This window comes from Lepidothrix coronata, unplaced genomic scaffold (assembly GCF_001604755.1).
Source record: "Lepidothrix coronata isolate B3197 unplaced genomic scaffold, Lepidothrix_coronata-1.0 Scaffold118, whole genome shotgun sequence".
NCBI classification, from domain to species: domain Eukaryota; kingdom Metazoa; phylum Chordata; class Aves; order Passeriformes; family Pipridae; genus Lepidothrix; species Lepidothrix coronata.
The window spans coordinates 2,211,527-2,230,768 of NW_016690298.1; the positions used below are offsets into that span (position 1 = coordinate 2,211,527).

Consider the following 19,242-nt stretch of genomic DNA (forward strand, 5'->3'; position numbering starts at 1 on the left):
GCGGGGGCGGTGTGAGGGACGGAGGGAGGGAAGGAGGGAGGGGGAAGATGGCGGCGGGGCGAGGGTTGCTGGCGGCGGGGCTGTTCCGCGGGCGGGTCGCCATCGTCACCGGCGGCGGCACCGGCATCGGCAAGGCCATCGCCGCCGACCTACTGGCGCTAGGTGGGCGCGGGGAGGGGCGGGGGCTCCGCAGGGAGCCCCGGTGGGGCAGTGGGGCGAGGAGGTGTTGGGGGTCGGATGAGGTTTGAGGGACGGTCAGGGAGTGCCCGGCGGGCTGCGGTGCGTTTTGGGGGCTGGCGGCGCTGCGAGGAGCGTGTGTGTGGGACGTTGTGACAGGGGCGGTGAAGGCGAGGGGCACAAGGTGAGGTTGGTGTGGGGCTGTGCCTTTGGGCCCGCTGGCACTTAAAAGATTTTAAACTCGGCGGTCACAGTGAGAGTGTGTTAAACCCGGACCCTTTCTGTCAGACTTTCCCTTCAGTGAGTTTTCATCTTGAGTTAACTGGAGGATTTATCGGGTTGTTGAACGGAGCCTCGCGGAGCAGAGTCGTTTTGAACCGCTGTCCACACAGTAACATTAGAGACGTGGCGCTTCTCTCTCAGTGCCTGTGACAGGGATGTCCTAAAGTTGAAGAACATCTTCACTGTGTGCTGCATGGGTTTTCTTTCAATGCTGAGTACAGAGAAGTGGTAAAACCTGGAGAGAAAGGCGGTCTCCTGACTCTCTGATATGAGGCCAGGAGAGGTAGAGGTGCCTCCTATATCTGCCTTGCAACACCTTTCCTGCAGGTTCCAGCATGAGTGGTAGGGATCATTGGCATCAGACTGGTTTTGGATAGTTTATTATGATTGGATTCACTGTCTTCAAAATACCAACACCAACATTATGCCTCTGGGTGCCACGCCGCCTGTGGTTTGCACTCCTGGAATGTGCACTATACCATTGCACTGCATAGTAAACAGCTTTCTTTGTTAAGGCTGTGATGGGAGACATCTCTGCCTCTCCTGGCCTTTGTCCCCCCAGCTTTCTTGTTCTGTGTAGCTGAAAGGAGGATTAGTTCTGTTACCTTTGTATTACTGGGAACTAAACATTTCTCTTTGACTGTCCTTACATGCTCCCTAAAAGAGGTTCTTTTTAAGTGTCAGCACACTATTGGTTGATGATGTTACCCAGTTACCTTAAAATTGTGCTTCATTTGATAATCATTATTTTTTTCAAGCAAAATAGAAATACAGAAATGTGTCCATAGCAGGCTAAATAAAAATAAGGCTGCAAATGTCTACAAATCACTGGAGAGAAAATTAAGAAATAGCTATGACTGAAGTCTGACTGAGCAACCTTCCTTACCTGTAGATTTGCAGGTTGCTATTGACAAGAAGATGATCAGGAGCTCTTTCCATGTATACCTTGTGCTTTAGGTATACATGGAGGGCTGCTTCCTATAGGTGTAGGAGCAATGACAGATGATGCCAGTCATTATGACTGTTATGAGGAAAAATAAATGAAGTAGTGTCAGCTTGTGCAGTAGTTACCAAGTGTTCCTCATGAGTTATAATCTCCCCCTCTCCCAGTTAGCATGGTTACCAAAAATATAGTCTTTTACTGGACCTTATTCTCTATCAGTTTTTATATTAGTAAGCACTTAGGTTGATAAATATAACTGTGCTACTCTGGTTCAGTATTTGTATTAATTGGTAATTGTGTGTGCCATTTTATGGACTCTGCATTAATCAGGTGGTTGTTCAAGTGATCGGAGTTCTTAATTTAAAAAAATCAGGAGACCTCATAGACTACTATCTTTACATATGTTGTTTTAAGATGGCCACTGATTAAAGGTGAAGCTCCCATTCCTAGCGATATGTAGTTGCAGCACTTCCTTCTGGAAGAATTCAACTCTTATTTTTGGTTTGTTTTTTTGGGGGGGTTTTTTGTTGTTGTGGTTGGTTGGTTGGCCTGAGGTTTTTTTGTTTTGTTTTATGTATATTTTGACAAGATAGCCTGAGTCAAATGAACAGCTTGCTGCTTCTTCCTCCCTCTAGTTATTTTGAGTTGATTCTGGTGTTTGATCACATGAGAGGCCAAATTTCACTTGGCAACAGAGGAGGGGGAAAAAAACCTTACACCTGGCAAGATGTGAACATTTTTTTTTTTTTTTTTAGATTGAATGTGTTGAATTGGTTTATGTTAAAGCAGATAAGCAGTTGACCTGGTATGAGGAAGGGATGACTTCTGCTGGGATGCTAAGATTATGGAAGCAGCAGAGCAAACTGGGAGCAAGACATCCTTGCCTGCTTTGCAGTGGGAGCTAGTAATTTGCTTATCCATTATATGAAATTGCATGCCTGCTGGATTTGCACTAGGAATTAATTTGGTGTGCTTTGGTTTAGTCTATGTAGTAGCAATTGCTGAAGCCTTAATACTGTCCTGAGTCCACTGGTGTGACAGAATACTCTAGGCTGATTGTAGTGTCAGTGCTTGCCTTTAATTTGGCATTAGCATTGTTTTTTTTCTCTGTAGAATGATTCCTTCTGCCTCTAAATGCTGAAAAAAACAGAATACTTGAGCTCCTGCCTATTTTCCCTCTCCTTTCTGCAACTAGGATTCTGCAGTGCCACAGGAAAGCCTCTTCCTGCTGTCTGTAGTCTGCAGATAGGGATTAATCTCATGAGGCTATTATCCTTTCCTTCAGTCTCTGTAGGGTTAAAAAGCAGGGCATTACATTTGCTCACTGCTAGTCAAAATTACAGCCAGTCACAAAGTAAGATTATTTTTGTGGTTTTAGAAGCAAGCATTTTTTTGTAATCAAGGCCTGCTGAAACATCTTTAAATCACTTAATTGATAAATGAGGCAGCTGTGAGCAGAGGCAGCAAAAGTGATGTCTGAAAGCTGCTTTGCTGACTCTGCAACTCACAGGCTATCTTCCCCTCTGCAGGAAGGAGAGGGAACCTTGTGGACTTTTTTTTTTTTGATTGCTCTTTTCCTGGCACAGAGGGATCTTGTTGCTAAGAAGCACCTGACATCAGTCATTTCTCTCTCTTGCAAGAATTTCAACACTGCATCTTCTAGTCAGTGACTAATAATGGCACATTCTGCAAAGTATCTCCATGACAGTATTAAAAAATAGCATAATTCCATTAGCTGAAGGATGTTTCATTTTGTCTCTACAGGTTGCAGTGTTGTTATTGCCTCTCGAAAATTTGACCGATTAAAAGCTGCTGCAGAAGAACTAAATTTCAAGTTTTCTTCCGTGAGTCCTGCCAGAGTAACTCCCATACAGTGCAATATCCGCAAGGAAGAAGAGGTAAAGACTCGTGATCTTGTTCTGGGGCTTAACATGTCAAAAGCATATTGTGTATATAAATTCTCACATCTCCAAAGGTCTCTGCCCCCTCAAAAATAGCTTAGATCAGAGTATGTGCTTTCCGAGGGAAGACATTTATTAGCCACCTGAGCAAGAAAACATTTGTAATTGCAAGTGTTTTTCTGACCAGGCTTACATATTTCAGAAATTTCTAGGAGAAGCAGGCCTTGAAAGTGGCATGTTCTACAGCTGAGCCAGAGCCCACTTAGTGTGATTGTTTGTCACATTTCTGTGACAGAAGTGAGGGGGTGTAAACTTGTGAAGATGGAGACCTCAGAATAGTTCCTTCAAACAAGAAGACATGGGATCTCAGTGCTTGTGACTTGACACAAGTACCATGCATTTTCAGTGTAGCTTGTATTAAAGCCAAAAAAACCCCCACAGATTTATAATATTTTAGCCATGTTTAAATTTTGGTTACAGCTTGAGGTGAGCCTCATTGCAAGCTTTATTACTATCCCAGTTAATTTTTTTTTCCTTTTTCTTCTTATTCCAAAAAATGAAAGATCAAGAGCCAAAGTCCTTAATCCAGGTTTTTCAGAAGTCTGCATGCACCTCCTAATTTTTTATCTGCGTAATTAAATATTTAAAAGTCCAACTTCAGGTTGGATTTTTAACTTATTGAAGACAGCTAGAAAATTTTCCAGTAACCACTGATTGCTACATTTTTCTTAACCTCTCAAGGTCTCTGTTAAATAACTTACATATTAATGACCTTCAGCAGCTATGAAGATACTGGAAATAACCGAATATGTAACCATAAACCAAATAAAAAATAAAATTATTCTCTCCTGGAACAGTGCATACCATAAAATATTTATAGTGATATACTCAGACTTTCTCTCCTGAAGGAGATGAACCCCAGGGCTGTGCAGTATGTCACTTCACCTAGCAGTGAATTTTAGGTTTGTATTTACCAGCATCAGCAGTGCAACATAATAGGTTATGACAGATGTCAGAGGGCAACTTACATGATTAAAGCTACAGGAAAGAAAAGAGGTAAAGAGAGAAAAAAGGCTTAAGCCTTTTTGCATGTCTCTTTCTTGCAGAAAGTACTCTGGCAGGCTTAATAATCATCTGCATGTGAGTCTTATTTCTGTATCAGTTTAAAAATGATTTAGTGGGAACTGCAGTGCCCAATGAGATGGTACAGGGCTTGGATGGTGAAATGAGGTAGTCTCCACTAAACTGCCATTCCTTCTTTGTTTCCTGTGTAAGTGTGGCTAAATACCTATTTGACAAAACAGGCTTAAGGGGCTTTGAAAATTTTTGAAGGTGCTTTTAAAGCCTTCTTCATAGTGCTGTGTAAAGCATTTAGACGTTATTCTGTCTTACAGGTTGCCATGCTGATACTTGAAGAAACTTTGTCTTTGCTATTACCCTGCAGTTTTATCATAGAATTGTCCTCTTTCCAGTTTAGTTTTAAGCTCTGTTCATTTAGAGACACACCAGAACTTTCTTAGAACTTTTCATATGATATTGGTGAAGCTTCTATTGGGTGTTGCCTGCCAGTGGAAGTTCTTTTTAACCATTGTCTTTTCAGGTCTGTATCTATTGAAGAAAGGATTCAGAGGAATAAGGCAGATTAAGCACCACTCTTCAATTTATCAGTCATTGATCCAGTTTTATAGTTTGACTCACTTCAGTTCTTCAACTGCTTCTGTTCAAGTCCTTTTCAGAAAAAAATCACTATGAAAATTTCATAAGCCCTTTGCTGAAGATTTGAGTAAGGAATGCAATTTCTGTTCTATGTTAACATAAGAACTTGTGTACCTGTTAAACAAATATTTATCCATTCCAGATGCCCATCTCCAAGACCAGATTTTTTTTACTGGTCAGAGACATCCTGCGATTTTTGTTCTTTAGCTCTTGGTTTTCTGACTCTGTTCTCCTTTAGTTCTTCAGTGCTTGAAATTCTCAAAGATTACTAAATCCCAGCCACTTGTTATTTAATTTCTAAAGTTACTGTTGGACCAGAAATATGTGGATCATGTTTTCAGCTTTTCCATTTGTAGTGAGGATAGCACTTCCTTACACTTAGGTATTTTGGTTTGTAAGTTGAAACTAGATAAGCTCAAATTAACAATCATTAACTTACACTGCTGAAAACTGTCAGCACTGAGTGTGGCAAGTTTTCCACAACCCACTGCTTACTATTGCTTATTTATTATATTTGCTAAGAGCAGCAATGTTGAATACTGTTTTCTAATTTGCACTTGATTGCCTTGTGGAAACTAGAGGAAAAGTACCTTTGGACATTACTTTGATTCAAAGAGCATTGTATATCCACTTTCAAAAGCTAACCCAAATTTTGTGCCTGGGACTTGGAGGCTTAAAAAGAGGGATCAATAAAAGATGTAGTGGAGGATTTTCTAGCCTCGGAGATTAGACTTAAGTAGAGGCAACACAGTAATATAACTCACTTCAGTATTTTCACAAATACAGGAAGAGCTTCCTCTTAATAGTGGAAGATGGGATGAGAGGGCATATATAATTTTGGGTTCTCTCACAAAAGCAACAAGACTTGTACAACTGTCTTGGCTCTGTATGCTACACATTAATAGCTTTACAACTCATTGTCTGCTTTCAGCTTAGTATGAGAGAAGAGTATTCACCTCAGAAATCACGGAAACACATTGTTGGGTAGAGAGAACAGCCTCTGCAAGTATTCCATGTGAGTCTTTACGTCCTCTTCCTCAGCTCTTATACCAGGTACCAAGGAACTTGTGCAGAACAAAAACATTATAAATGTTTCAACAAGGGAAAAAAACTTAGGAGTTCAAGCCCTCTTAGACATCAGAACTGATCCATCACAAGCTACAAAGCCCAGGAAGCTTCCTGAAGAACTCCATAGTTCCTTTAGTATATCCTTTTCTCTGACATCTCACTGAGGTCTTTCTAAGAGTAAATCTTTCTTATTAAGGAAGCCACCATGATCACCTGTAGGAACAAGCCATCTGTTCTTACTCTAGCATGCCATTTTTTTTTTCATCCCTCCTTCTCCACCAGTTCTGCATTTTTCTAAAGGCCTCTATGAATGCTGTCCTGGTTTTCATTTCATAACCAGGGAAACTGGAAGGAGGGACTTTGAATAAAGGAAATTTAAGAAAGATGAAGGTACTTTCAAATTGCCAGCTTACTATTTTTTTACCTTTATTTTTTTATCTTAAAGTAACTGACCTACTTTGAAGATGACACAGTTCATGCCTCTAGTTTGAATCTGTGAAATTCAAGCATTAGAAGATTCATCACTCATCATATAGTGCAATATGTTTGTTAGAGCTCTTTCTGGCTTAGGAAAAGTCAAAGAAGGTGCAGTGAATTAATTGCTGCAGAAGCTTGATGGCAGATATCATGGGAATAGCTTAATTAATTCACATTTTTAAGTCTCTAAATCTTCATCCTCAGAAGCCCTCTTGCTTTCTAGCAAATCTTACTTTTCGTTTAATGTGCAAGAAATAATCCTGCTTGATGGAGGATTTTCAACCACTGCATAACCTGTCAAGCTTATTTTTGTCATGAGTTTGCTACTGCTTTTTACTAGTTTTCCATTGAGTGTTCTGTAAAGGATAAAACCCCATTTTTATTTTTTAAAATGGAAGAGTAGAGGGTTCTGGGATGCCAGTAAGAGGATCTGAGGCTTCTATATTCTGTCGTTGTAAGGCCTTATCCTGGAGGAGTGGTTGTGCACCTCTTCCTTATCCTGTTGTCTGGAATATATATAGTGATAGATATTGCTTCTTAATGATTATTAAGCTGAAGTGATTTTAATTTGTTTGCATATTTGCTAGCACTGCCCACATAATATGTTGAGAGCAGGTCAGTTTGCTCTTGCTGAGAGGCAAACCAGACAGCTCTGCTGTGTGGGTGTCTTTTCCAACCAAGCTCTTTGTCCAAAATCCAAGGACATAATTAATCAATTTCACAGCCTCGATGTAACGGTGGCCAGAGCAGAGGAGAGAGACCCCATCCCTTTCCCATTATGAAAAGAGCTTTCTATTTACCTCTGGGTGTGTTAGGAAGGGGAAGCAAGTATTTGTGGGTCTTAAATGTTGAGGTACGACAAATCTATTGATGGGGCAAGACATGAGGAACTTTTTACCCTTTTTGCTATATGCTGTGGACAAACATTTCTTTAACTGGCACCTAGATAAGTAGAAGACACGTTTAGGTAAGTGGAAGATAAAACCTTGTACTTCTGGTAGGCCACTGCTGTTCTTGAAGTCAACAATTCAAAATTCTGTGCACAGAATTTTCACACTCCAGCTCCAGCAACAGCACCTGCTGCTGGACCAGACCCCGAGAGTAAAACCTGTCACTTGGACATCTGACAAACAGGACTCCTTCAGACAGACTCCACACAGTACTACTTAGCACATACTTTGTGTCTGAGTTCACTAGTAGCTTTTCTTTTCCAATAAAGCTGTAGCTTAGCATAGGCTCAGTTGGTTTATAAATACTTAGTGCCTGTCTGTGTGAAGCCTGTAGTGGAAGACTGTGGCTTGGTGGGGAGTTGTGGGTAAGAGATTCTTCTTGTTGTACTTTTAAATAACACAGCAATAACATGAAGTAAAAATGCCTGTTACCAGTGTGCCAGAATGCCTACTAGTTCTAGTTCCCAAATAGCAAATGTCTAACACTTTGTACTGGGCTGTTTGCCCGTGAGTTTTACTTAAGTTCAGGGTGACCTGTGAATGCTTGTGGACATTTGTCCAAGTACTGTCATCTCGGTTATCTGTGAAACTATTACTATTATTACTGCATAATACTTTTGAGTTGCAGTCACACACAAATGTCCCTTATTGAAGACCTCCAGTGTTTTGGTTTTGTCAGAAATGCCTGATTTTGCTGTTTTCAGTCTTTTTCAGGAGAATGTCCTACACTGGTAGCTCTACCTCATGAGGCTTTGCTTTGCTTACAAAGAGAGTCTTTAGTAACTTTTCTAAGTGGATTTTGAAATTATAGGATTAGAAAAGAATCTTCTTGAGTTCTTGCTGTGATTTAAATGTGTTCTACCAGACCCTCCTCCTCTCTTTGCTGGTGGCTGCTATCACTATGTTTACTGGGTGGTGACTGGGAGAAGCACTGCAACGATGCTTCCTCTGCAGCACAGAAGACATTGTGAAAATTGCTACAGTTGGAGCCACCCGAGCTGTCACTGGAGACCCTGCTGGCCACTTCTGGTTTTCAGAAACAGAACTGATATGTGTTTGTTGTTGTTGTTTTTTATTTATTTCCCCCCCTCCTGAGAATATGGTGCAAGAAGCATGGGGTATGGAGCAGGGCACCACTTCACCTTCGTGAAATTCAAACAGTCCCTTCCCCCCAAACACACACTTCAGTTGGTCTGAGCCTGTAATTAGTATAATAATCCAGTGTATCACAGCTGTCACAGATGTTGTGGTTTTCTAGGGTTTTTTTCCCCTCAGAAGTGCACCTCAAGGTGCAGTGACCGATGTTAGGAATAAGATGACATTCAGAATTTAAAGATGGTGGTTTAAGTATCAAAATTATTTTCTTGAGGCCTTCTTTCTCAGCAGGCATTAGTTTTTCAGTCAGGCTTCAGTCACTCTGTGTTTGTTTACATTTTTTTCTTCAGAGAGGTGCATCCTTACAGGATCCATACTATCCTGTTAAATGAATCCCAAACTGTTAGCAACAAAAGATATAAAGCAGCTATTTATGAGTTGCTGACATGGTGAGATACCGATCACGCATTGCTTACTTTTTTTTTTCTGGCATTTTCTACTGCTAACTGTATGCTGAGAAAGGCTGATTGATATCCTTCCCCTAGTCCAATCTGTTTGAGCAGCAGCATCACTGCAACTGTTTATTTTTCTGGTGGTGTTTTGGTCTGTGTTTTAGTTAACCACAGATGGTAGTAACTTCATGTGTGCTTGAGTAGGAAAAACTGATGCATGGTATCTAGTTATGATTGATGATGTAAGCAGGAAACAGTCATGTTGTCCCACTTCCTATTTCTTGAGATAAAGGTTAAATTATTTCTTAGTTGCTATGGAGTTCTTATTACTATCTTGTAATAATATTTTTGCTAAAGAAGACAACTTGTATTTCCAGCATTTTTTAGAGTTCATGTTTTGCAGGGTAACTAACCTTCTTGGTCTGTGTGAGAAGATTGGCTGTTGCCAACTCATATGTCATAGTTTTAGTGAATGTACAAAACATTAAGGTAAGGATGTTAAAACTCCACAAGATGACTTAGATTTTCTATTTAAAATGCTCAGGTATACTGGCCAAATAAAAAAGCAGTAGTTACACTATATGGAGCTCTTCCAATATGTGATGTGAACACCCCCACCCTTTTGAAAAATGTCAGAGGATTCTTAGTAGGACTTATGTAGCAGGCTTCTGTGTGTGTTTGGCTATACAAATTGTCAGCAGCATAAATCCCCTTCTTCTTTCAGTGCTGGTATTTTGTGTAGCACCTGCATTATACCAGCAAGATTTCCTAAATAAACATGGACACAGCCCAGTCCTTCTTGGCTGACCAAACCTGTCATAAGAATCTTACAGCCTCTTTGAAGGCCAGACCTCCTCTTGTTCCGTGAAGAGGATATGAGAGAGAAAATACTAAGAATGAAATTGGGTACAGGGCTTAATCAGCATATCACACTAACAAATATTATTTCAGGTAGAAGCTTTGGTGAAGTCTACACTGAGTCTGCATGGGAAGATTGACTTCCTGGTGAATAATGGAGGGGGCCAATTTGCAAGTCCTTCTGAAGCCATCCGTGCAAAAGGGTGGAATGCTGTGATAGAGACGAATCTAACAGGGACCTTCTATTGCTGCAAAGCAGGTAAGGTCTGAACATTAAGCTATTTTTTTGGTTATTTGTTCTCTTTTTTTACTGCAATACCAGAGGACAAGAAATATTTCCCTGCCTTCTTTTTTCCACACACTTATCTGACAAGTGGGTATTTGTTTTCATGAATCTCATCCAAAGCTTTGCATTAAATGGTACATAACATTTGTTCATATATACAAAGATAATTTAGGCAAGTATGATCTTCTGGTTAGGGCCAGGTTTGGGGAGATGGTTGTCTTGGATACTCACTTAAAAGACTAGAGGAAAACCAGTTAACTTCTGGGGCCTGTATGCACTGTGTGTAACACAGGAAAATACTTCTCTCCTGCAGGGATATAAATTTAAGCTTAAATTTAAGTATGGCATGTGATTCTCAGATAATATTTGGGATGTAGAAATGAAAGTAATTTACATTACGTAAAATGTAAAAACATGAAATCTTGATTTCCACCAAATGCTTCTTGACAATCATTGAGCCTTACCTGTACTACACCTGTTGTCCAATAATCTCACCTCTGGCTGGGCAAGAGTGTGGTACAAAGAGCAGATTTGGGAAAATGTGTAATGTGATTGCAGTTAGGACTCCAAATTTGGCTTCCAATTGGCAAGTTCATTTGTATGCATTTCTTCTGATATTTATAGGTTATCTTCCTCCTTCATACAGTGTACAATGCCTGGATGCAAGAACATGGAGGAGCCATTGTCAACATTACTGCTGCCGTGAGAAATGGGTTTCCTGGAATGTCGTAATATATATTTTCTTTTTACATTTTCCTTTGTTTTTCCTCTGGAAGTACTAGTTGCTCTTAAACACTTCAGAGAGGTGTGCACTGAGCAGCAGCAGAGCATAGAAATATAGCAGTTTGGTCAAGAGAGAGCAAGAGTATCACTTGGTTGAATGTGTGGGGTTCTTTTATTAATTCAGTAGGGACTACAGCAGTAAATGGCACCTCTGGTCTCTCTCAACTGTTTTGTAAGAAACTATGAAGCAAGACTTTCCAGTGAAGCTTTCATTGGAAATGGTGTGCTAGTGGGACTAGTTGGATGGAAATGCTCTTTCTCCAAATTGCTGGAGGGTTTTGCAAGAACTTGGCACCAGTTGCTTTTCTCTTCTATGCTCAGTTTACAGATCTTGATGGTGCAATGAGTTATGGAAATTGGACCAGGAGTAGGGGAGTAGGAGGAACATTTCTAGTACGTTACCAGGTTTTGGCTTTGTCCTTCAGCTCACATAATGCTTACCTTTCCTGTTTTTCTTTTTACTCCCACTTTGTAGACATCTTTCTTGGAGAAGGTTTCTGATGCAAATAGAATCAATTCTGTTTGCTCTGCTCCTTTCTTGACTGGGAGAAGGCTCATGGCTACAAACATATTGCCATGTTTGTAGTTTTATACTGATACAAATGATTACAGCCATGAAAATGGAGCATCCTATCCATACTTGTACATGTACTATATTTGTTCAAATTTCTTTACCCTCAAAATGTAGGTGAGCAGGAGTTTTCCAATTTGAAACTTGCTACCACAAAAGTTCCAATTTGTTGAAAGGTAGTAATGCTCAGGAAACTAATTGTTTCAGCTATTTTCTTTTCAAAGGAAATTTGGAAGTTGTCAATGTGCTGCATGTTGACCGTTTCTTGAAAAAAAGTCCAAATTTCTTCTTTGAAACTTCCTTTTCCTCTTTTTTTTTTAAACTTGGAAATTGAGTTTCTATTGAAGAAAATACAAAAAAATATACTTTGAGCAAGTGTTGCATTACCTCTTTTTGTCCAGCATTGAAAGTGTTCAAAATTAAGAGGTTTTAAGGAACAGCAGAATATTTTCTCACTAGCTTGTTCGTGGCAGTACAGAATAAATTTTGAGATCCACAGGGTGGTGCTGAAGCTACAGTTATTTGAGTTTCTCCACTGTGGTAAAATCTGGCTGAATTGTCTTGTCAAATACGCTGAACCTGCATTTGAGAGTTGAACCATGAGAAAAAGCTAATTCTGAATAACAGTGGACAAGTTTTCCTAAATAACTGATGTGCATAGATGTAAGTGGATAGACAAAGCTACTTACAACTCAAATTCCTGCTGAATTGATACTCTTTGTAGAAATGTACTATTGAAAAAGATTTGCCTTTACAAGTCCAGCCACCACTCGTGCCAAAAGTCACCTGATACAGTTTTCCATCAGTATTAATTTTGAACATAAAACTTGTCAAGTTTGCTCATAGTGTGCTTGTGGGTTATTCATATGTTTAGACCAGAAAGAAATGAGTTATGTTTTCTTACATTTTTCTCAAGTTTTTTGTATTCTTTCCCTGGTATTTGAGAAGCTATTGCATCATCTCCTCTAAGTCTTTTTTGCTAGGCTAAAGAATCTAAATTCTATTTGTTTTCTATGAGTCCAACTGTCTACTATTCATTATTGCAGTATTTTTGTCTGCATTTGTTCAAGCTTGTAATCATTTCAGACTAGTTTCCTATAGCAGCAAGGCGTTTGACTTCACTCCAACTCTTGTTGTCTCTATCTCCATCCATCTAGAGTAATTTTTGAATAGTGAGTGATTTTAATCCTGTCTGTCAGAAGATTTAAACTATTTTTCAGATCACTGTCCTTCCAAGTCTTGCTTTACCTCTGAAGCCTACAGGTAGTTTTACATAGTTTGAACTTTACCTCCTTGTTTCACATTTTATAAGCCTCTCTCTGCAGTAGAGTAGCTGACCTCATGTCACACTGGGGGAGAGACTGTAAGTATTTTCCAGCAATGACAGGAAATCATAGCATAGCTTGTTTAATCAGTGAAGCTATGGTCAAACTTACAAACTAGAGAATCTCTGTCTCTCAGAATGTTGGTCCAGCCACAGAAAGCTACTCTGACTACCCCAGTGAGATTGCAGTAGAATTAATATTGGGCACTCCTAGCTGAGGGAACAGATGCTTCCTTTGCTTTCTTCTCTCAATAGGCACTCGGGAGCTGCAAGAGCTGCAGTGGATAACCTAACCAAGACTTTAGCACTGGAATGGGCTCACAGTGGAGTAAGAATCAACAGTGTTGCTCCTGTAAGTATATGATTAAACTTAGCAATCGTATGTGTTCATAATTAAAGCTTTCAGGCCAAAAGGAGTTTTAAAATCTATAACCTGTAACTGATTTTGGATTGTTTATGCATTTATTTATTTATAATCACCTCATCTGCGTTCTTCAGGTCATTCGAGAGTGTTTTTTACTTTCTGGATGATGAGTCAGAGGATGTGGGATAAAATTGCTTCTGCTTTCTGCTTTGACTTGGCACTCTTGGTTGGTTTTTTTGTAGCTTAATGAAATGATACTGGTATGAGTTGGTCATCTGTTTTACAAAGCCTTGACATGAGATTACTGAATGCTTTGTGTTTCGATGATGGATACATTATTTCTGAGTTCATGAAGCTTTTTCTGTTTGAGGTTCAGGTGTGCTGATGGTTTCAACCTGTGTTTATGAAGTTAGTTTAAAAATCTCTGAATGTGTAACACAGTGCCTTTTACTTTGTGTTCTACATATTAGATTTGCTTTAGACATAAAGAGAATGTATTTGGAGTGGACCTTCTCTCAGAGAAATCATATGTAAAAATGTGTGTTCTGATTTTTTTCTTATCAAATTCATGCAGACAGGAAACCACTGTCAGCTAAAATATGCCTGCCACATTTCTGAGGAAGTAGGCAGCAGGTAGCAGTTTTTTAAAACAGCAGTATGGAAAGAGCAGCTATATTTTGTAGTGGATAGTACTGCAGATACAGAGGTTATATTGAAGCTCTAGCTTTAACTTCTGAGATTGTGTGATCTGTTGTGATTTGTGTAATCTGCTCTTAACCACAATTTATTTTGTACATTTACTCTCTCGCAATCAAAAGAGGAAATGTAAATTTTGTGCAGCTACTTCTACAATCAGGAATTATCCTACCCACAGTGAGTGTTATAAGTGAGGTGTCATATTTGTTTAAGTGATCCCTAGGAAGATCTTGCTAGTATTTTTGTAGAATGTCTGTATATCCTGTTGTGCCCCTTGTCCTAAAACATCTGGCTCACTTTGTTTGGCATAGCAGAGAATGCTTAATGGCAGATGTATGATGATCATAAGGTGGCTTTTATGTAGCCTTTGTGAGACCCAATTCATCTGGAGACTTGTTAAATATTAACATCTACTGGCTTCTACTTCCTGTTGATTTGTTTTTTCTGATTTATCAAGTCTTGGGGAAGTAAGTAATTAAGACAGCATTATTATGTGAATATACTTTTCAGGCATGCTAATTACCTAATGAATCATGCTGATTATACATTATAGCACATGTCAAAAGAAGTTTTTGACAAGCAAACACTTCAGGGCTTTGGCTCTTTCATAAGTATTTGCTAGCTTTGTTACTATGCTGGTAACAGAAGTCCATGTTGTAGTTACAGTAATACTTCTGTCACCTTTGTGGGCACACCAGGTTTGTGGTAACAATATAAAACTGTTACTACTTTAGAGGAGCAGAGTAACCTGTACAGAATGGATACACAGAGAGGGAAACCTGTATTCTGGAAAAAATAGTTTCACATACATTATACAGATCTCTTAGAAATCTTAGTATGTGCTTTGTGGATGAATTCCAATTTTATTTGGTTTAAACTTCAGTCCCAAAGATTCTGTCCTGACCAATGGATGTAACCCTGTGTTCCCATTGCTGTAGCCTTCATCTTCCCTCTCAAGACTAAACTGGACTGAATAATCATCAGAGCAAACACAGTCACCTTTTTCTGTTTCTACAGCAGCTAAGTAGGGAGAGCTGGAATTCTGACTGAAATCTGTCTGCTTCCATAATTTGCGATAAATCCGTCTCGTGTTCTTACAGATGACAAGACACTGGAGAACTTGTTCTTTGGGCTTTGTAGTTTCCTGCTGTAAGTTAGCATGAAATGCTTGTAATTTCAAAGCAGCCTCTGAGTTTCTTTATATTCCATTTTTTAGTTATTGAAGTGACAGTGGAGAATTGGAATAATCAGAAGTATTGTGCTTGAATAGAGAAGTGGCTGGCAGCCAAATTACCTTCTTGTATAAATTATACTATTCCATTACATTTAAAAACTTGCATTCAACTGCTCTTTAGGTAGTTTAATCCCATAGGAAATCAGTGATGACAACTTCACAATTTTAGAATGATCCATTTAAACATACGCAAGAGAACTTAATTTTCACTATGCTGTTTTGAAATAGGGACTGGTATTTTCGGAAACTGCTGTTGCAAACTATGGAGAGCAAGGTATAATGATGTGGTTAAAGAGCGTTCCAAAGGTTCCTGCCAAGAGGTCAGCGGTTCCTGAGGAGGTAATGTGTTTCAGAACATTTGTGATATTTCTACTTCTGTGTCTCTATTTAGAAGCCATTTTATTATATGGAGAACAAAAAGACTTAATTCTGCACTGTGATGGAATATTTAAAAAGAAAAAAAACTCGTAGTAATGTGTAGTCGTGCCAAGTGTGAGACTTAACCAGTAGTCACTGATATACGAAAATTTAATTCAGCTGGCTCTTACAGCTGAAGTGTTTCATGGTAGACATTAGTTCCTGAAGAAGTTGACTTCCAGGAGGAAGGAATGAAAGAACAATTTGTTTCACCTTAATATTTGTATCTTAGAAGTACTTAGCTCTCTTCTACCAAGAATGTGCTTATTTGATAGATTGTTCCACATTTTTGTTTGATTTTTAAGCATTTGATGCTGAAAGTTTATTGGTTTTCCTCTGGTAAGTGCTTGATGGTTATCACTAGAGGATGGTTTTAAGATAGTAACATTTTCCACTCAGCAAAAACTGTAACAATGTCTTACCTGTAAAAGTTTTTACAAGCCTCTTTGACATAAACAGTTCCCAGTGGTCTAAGAAAGATTAAAATTGTCATTCTTTTGACAGATCTCTCCTGCAGTGTGTTTCCTATTATCTCCAGCTGCTTCTTTCATAACTGGGATAACCATGGTCGTGGATGGTGGCCAAAGTTTATACAGCCATACCCTAGAAATACCTGGTAAGAAATGGGTTACAAAATAATGCCCTTCAAGTGACTGAAGTTGGGCAATGGGAGGACACAAAAGTAAAATGCCTAGTTTCTCAACCAACGAAATATGTTCTTTTATTTGTTTTCCTCAGATCATGATAGATGGCCTGCACCACCAGAAGGAAAAAATTCTGAAATGCTGCAAAAGCTTCTTTCCGGCGAATTCAAGCCAAAGCTGTAAAAGAAGGAGATTTCGCCTTATTCCCAGTTGCACACTTGATGATAATCTCACTTTGTGATTTGAGTTTATAATTCTCATTAATAATTTAATTTCCCATATGTAACTACATTGAGTGCCTTGATTTTCATTAGTTTATATTTAAAATTTGAAAGACTGTACACAGTAAATATCTTCTCTGGAAACACTTTCCATTCAGTCTTTTGGGAGGGGGAGGTATAAAAGACAAGTTGTCCATTTGCACAGGCATTAAGTAATGAAGAATCCCAGCCAGAAGTGAATAAAAAGAATACTTATTTTGAAGTGAAGGGAGCCGAGAGGAAATGTTTGGGAGTCCTTCAATTTAGGGAGAAGGTAATTTAAATCTCTTGTTATTAGTTGGATCAGTAACCATTGAGGTGACTGTTATCTCTACGCTATTTCTGTTCAGCCACACACTGAGTGCTCAACAATGGTTTTAAAGACCAAGTACAGTGAGTATTTCTCTGAAAATAATTAAAAATAAAGTGGAATACTGTTATTAATGTTTCAAAATAAATTGGCATATTATATGGGGAATGTTTTTAATTGCTTGCAAATACAATCACATAATAGAGCCGACTGCTACTTAAATTTGATAATAGAATAATCAGATAAATTTAAACTTTAACATACAATTAAAGTTGGATGGAAAGCGGTAGATTCAACAATTTAACATGCAAAATCTTGAAGCAAAATCTGTGGTGTGTAATGCAGTCCTCTCTGCAGTGTGCTCTACTAGTAAAGGAGAGATTTGTAATCCTTTTTTTACCAGTTAAAATGCTTTATCCATACTGTGTTGTCTTACTCTGTTAAAAGAACTTTCTTCATTAGTGTCTCTAAAATAGATGTGATATTTGTGAATAATGCAGAGATGCCATTTAAGAACCAGAAATCTTGCAATGTATGACTTGAAAAGGCTATGTTCGTAGTTTTTCTTATTCACTTTAAGGCAAATGTTCCCATGTCTTCCATCTCTAGTAAAAATATAAATAAGTAATGACTGTGTTTGCTGTAACAACTGAAAATTGTGGAATCAAGTTGCTGCTATAGAAGCGAACTTTTTATACTTCATTTTGGACTGAATGTAAGTCTGACAGTTACTTGTACTCTGCAAAGATGTTTGACCTTTATGTTTTTCAGTAAAATGTGGGTTCTTATATAGGTACATGTAGATTGCTTTTCATGAAAATCTGAATTCCATTTTTGGGTGGGAAGAGAGGTTTGAGCCTAAATATGTGCTCTTTCAGGTATATCCTCCTTCCTTGATAACTGGATGGTCATTTATGCAGTTGTGAGAAACTTGTTCAGAGATAAAGTCAGCTTTTTTCAAATCTCTCGTGAAAGGTATATTTTGATTATTGCAAATATTAGTTTAGGGTACACAGTAAGAGAATTCCTGGAAGAAAATGCACCTGTTAGATGACTAACTCTAGGAGTCTAGCCCATTGCAGTGAATGAAATTATTTAGTTTATTAAGACATTATTTCTACATTCTTAACATCTTTCTGGAAGAGAAGGTTAAATGTGAATGTGTGTGCTTCAGACTTGTGGAATTTACTTTCTCTTTGAATGTGAGTTTCTATGGACTGTGAATTTGATGTGAGATGGAAGTGAATTGCTAAAACTAAATTACTTTTTATTATATCCCAGAACTGTTCACTATAGAATTTGAGTATAAACTTGGAAATAATAAATTTTTAATCTTGCAAATTTCCTCTTTAACTATGGTGGAGCGTGAATATTCATAAAGAGGGGACTTTTATGTGTAGTGATGGTGAAATGCATCATTCTTCTCAGGAAATGGAATATTGGAAAGGTGGGCATTCACCTGTGTGGGAGATGGGTTCACTCTGCAATTAATAAACTCCTTCACAAGTAAGAACTATAACAAACCTTTCTGCTTGGGATGAATAAAAGGACCTTTTATTTGACCTCTCCTTCTTCAACTTTCAGCCAAGCAATGGATGTACTACAAAGATGAAAGCTGACGCTTTAGAAGAGGCTGTGTGTGCTTTTTCCCTAGCAGGAAGTTGAAACAGCCAGCATTTGTGGAGCCACAAAGTGCTGCAGCTCAGTACAGTAGGAGAATATACTCAAAATGATCTGGTGTAAGAATACAGAAAATGCATCCTCGGAAGGAGAAGGGGAAGCATGAGTGTTTTCCACTTTTTTCCTTTTCCTTTTTTTTTCCCCAGTAATACCACTAACATTCCTCCTACTGTGCATAATGTTAAAATGCTTATCACAGTTTGTTAGATGTTAGGATAGTAACTCCTTGCTGTAATGGTTTAGCAATAATCACAGGTGTTCTTGTTTGTTTGTTGGTTTTGTTTTGTTTATTTGTACTTGTTTGGTTTTTGTGTTTTCTTCTTGCACCGTGAAGGACATGAAATGTTTAATTCTCAGAACAGAGGTTTTATTTTGGTCTTGTCTCTTTGGTCCATTTTTATGCAGATTAAAATTATTTTAAAAGTTTTGCAGCACCTTGCAGGAACCCAGTGTTGTGTCAGCTGGCAGCATGAATGTTTCAGGTTTCTGCTGTTTGTGCTGCAGATAGTATCAGCTGCAGCAAAGCTCTTCCTATGCCAACAGCCCTCGATCAAAGGGCATTGAGAGGTTAAAAAGATGGGTGTGGTAGCAAAATATTCTCGACCTGTGTAAGATTTGGGTATCTGAAGTTGAGAGAACAGGGCTTGATTTGATTTTTATTTATTTTACAAGGAAGGTGAAAGCAACTGTAAGAAAAAGGCTGAGGAATCAAGGAAATACCTTGACCAAACACTGAAACTTAAACATTTGCTGC

The 19,242-nt window shown here is 38.6% G+C and overlaps 1 protein-coding gene across 1 annotated transcript; it reads left to right on the forward strand.

The window, feature by feature from the left end:
- Positions 1–43: 43 nt before the first annotated feature.
- On the forward strand, positions 44–18,161 carry PECR (peroxisomal trans-2-enoyl-CoA reductase). The gene is made up of 8 exons (XM_017825383.1): positions 44–162; positions 3,167–3,300; positions 10,013–10,178; positions 10,852–10,933; positions 13,139–13,235; positions 15,406–15,516; positions 16,099–16,210; positions 16,333–18,161. Exons 1-8 carry the CDS (start codon positions 48–50, stop codon positions 16,419–16,421), a joined length of 906 nt encoding a protein of 301 aa, XP_017680872.1. The 5' UTR covers positions 44–47; the 3' UTR covers positions 16,422–18,161.
- The last annotated feature ends 1,081 nt before the right edge of the window (positions 18,162–19,242 follow it).

Excerpts from the sequence above, each read along its gene's own strand:
- PECR (XM_017825383.1), top strand. The coding sequence starts at position 48 with ATGGCGGCGGGGCGAGGGTTGCTGGCGGCGGGGCTGTTCCGCGGGCGG. Across the intron at positions 3,301-10,012 it reads ATATCCGCAAGGAAGAAGAG|GTAGAAGCTTTGGTGAAGTC; the intron begins GTAAAGACTCGT and ends ATATTATTTCAG. Across the intron at positions 10,934-13,138 it reads AATGGGTTTCCTGGAATGTC|GCACTCGGGAGCTGCAAGAG; the intron begins GTAATATATATT and ends TTCTCTCAATAG.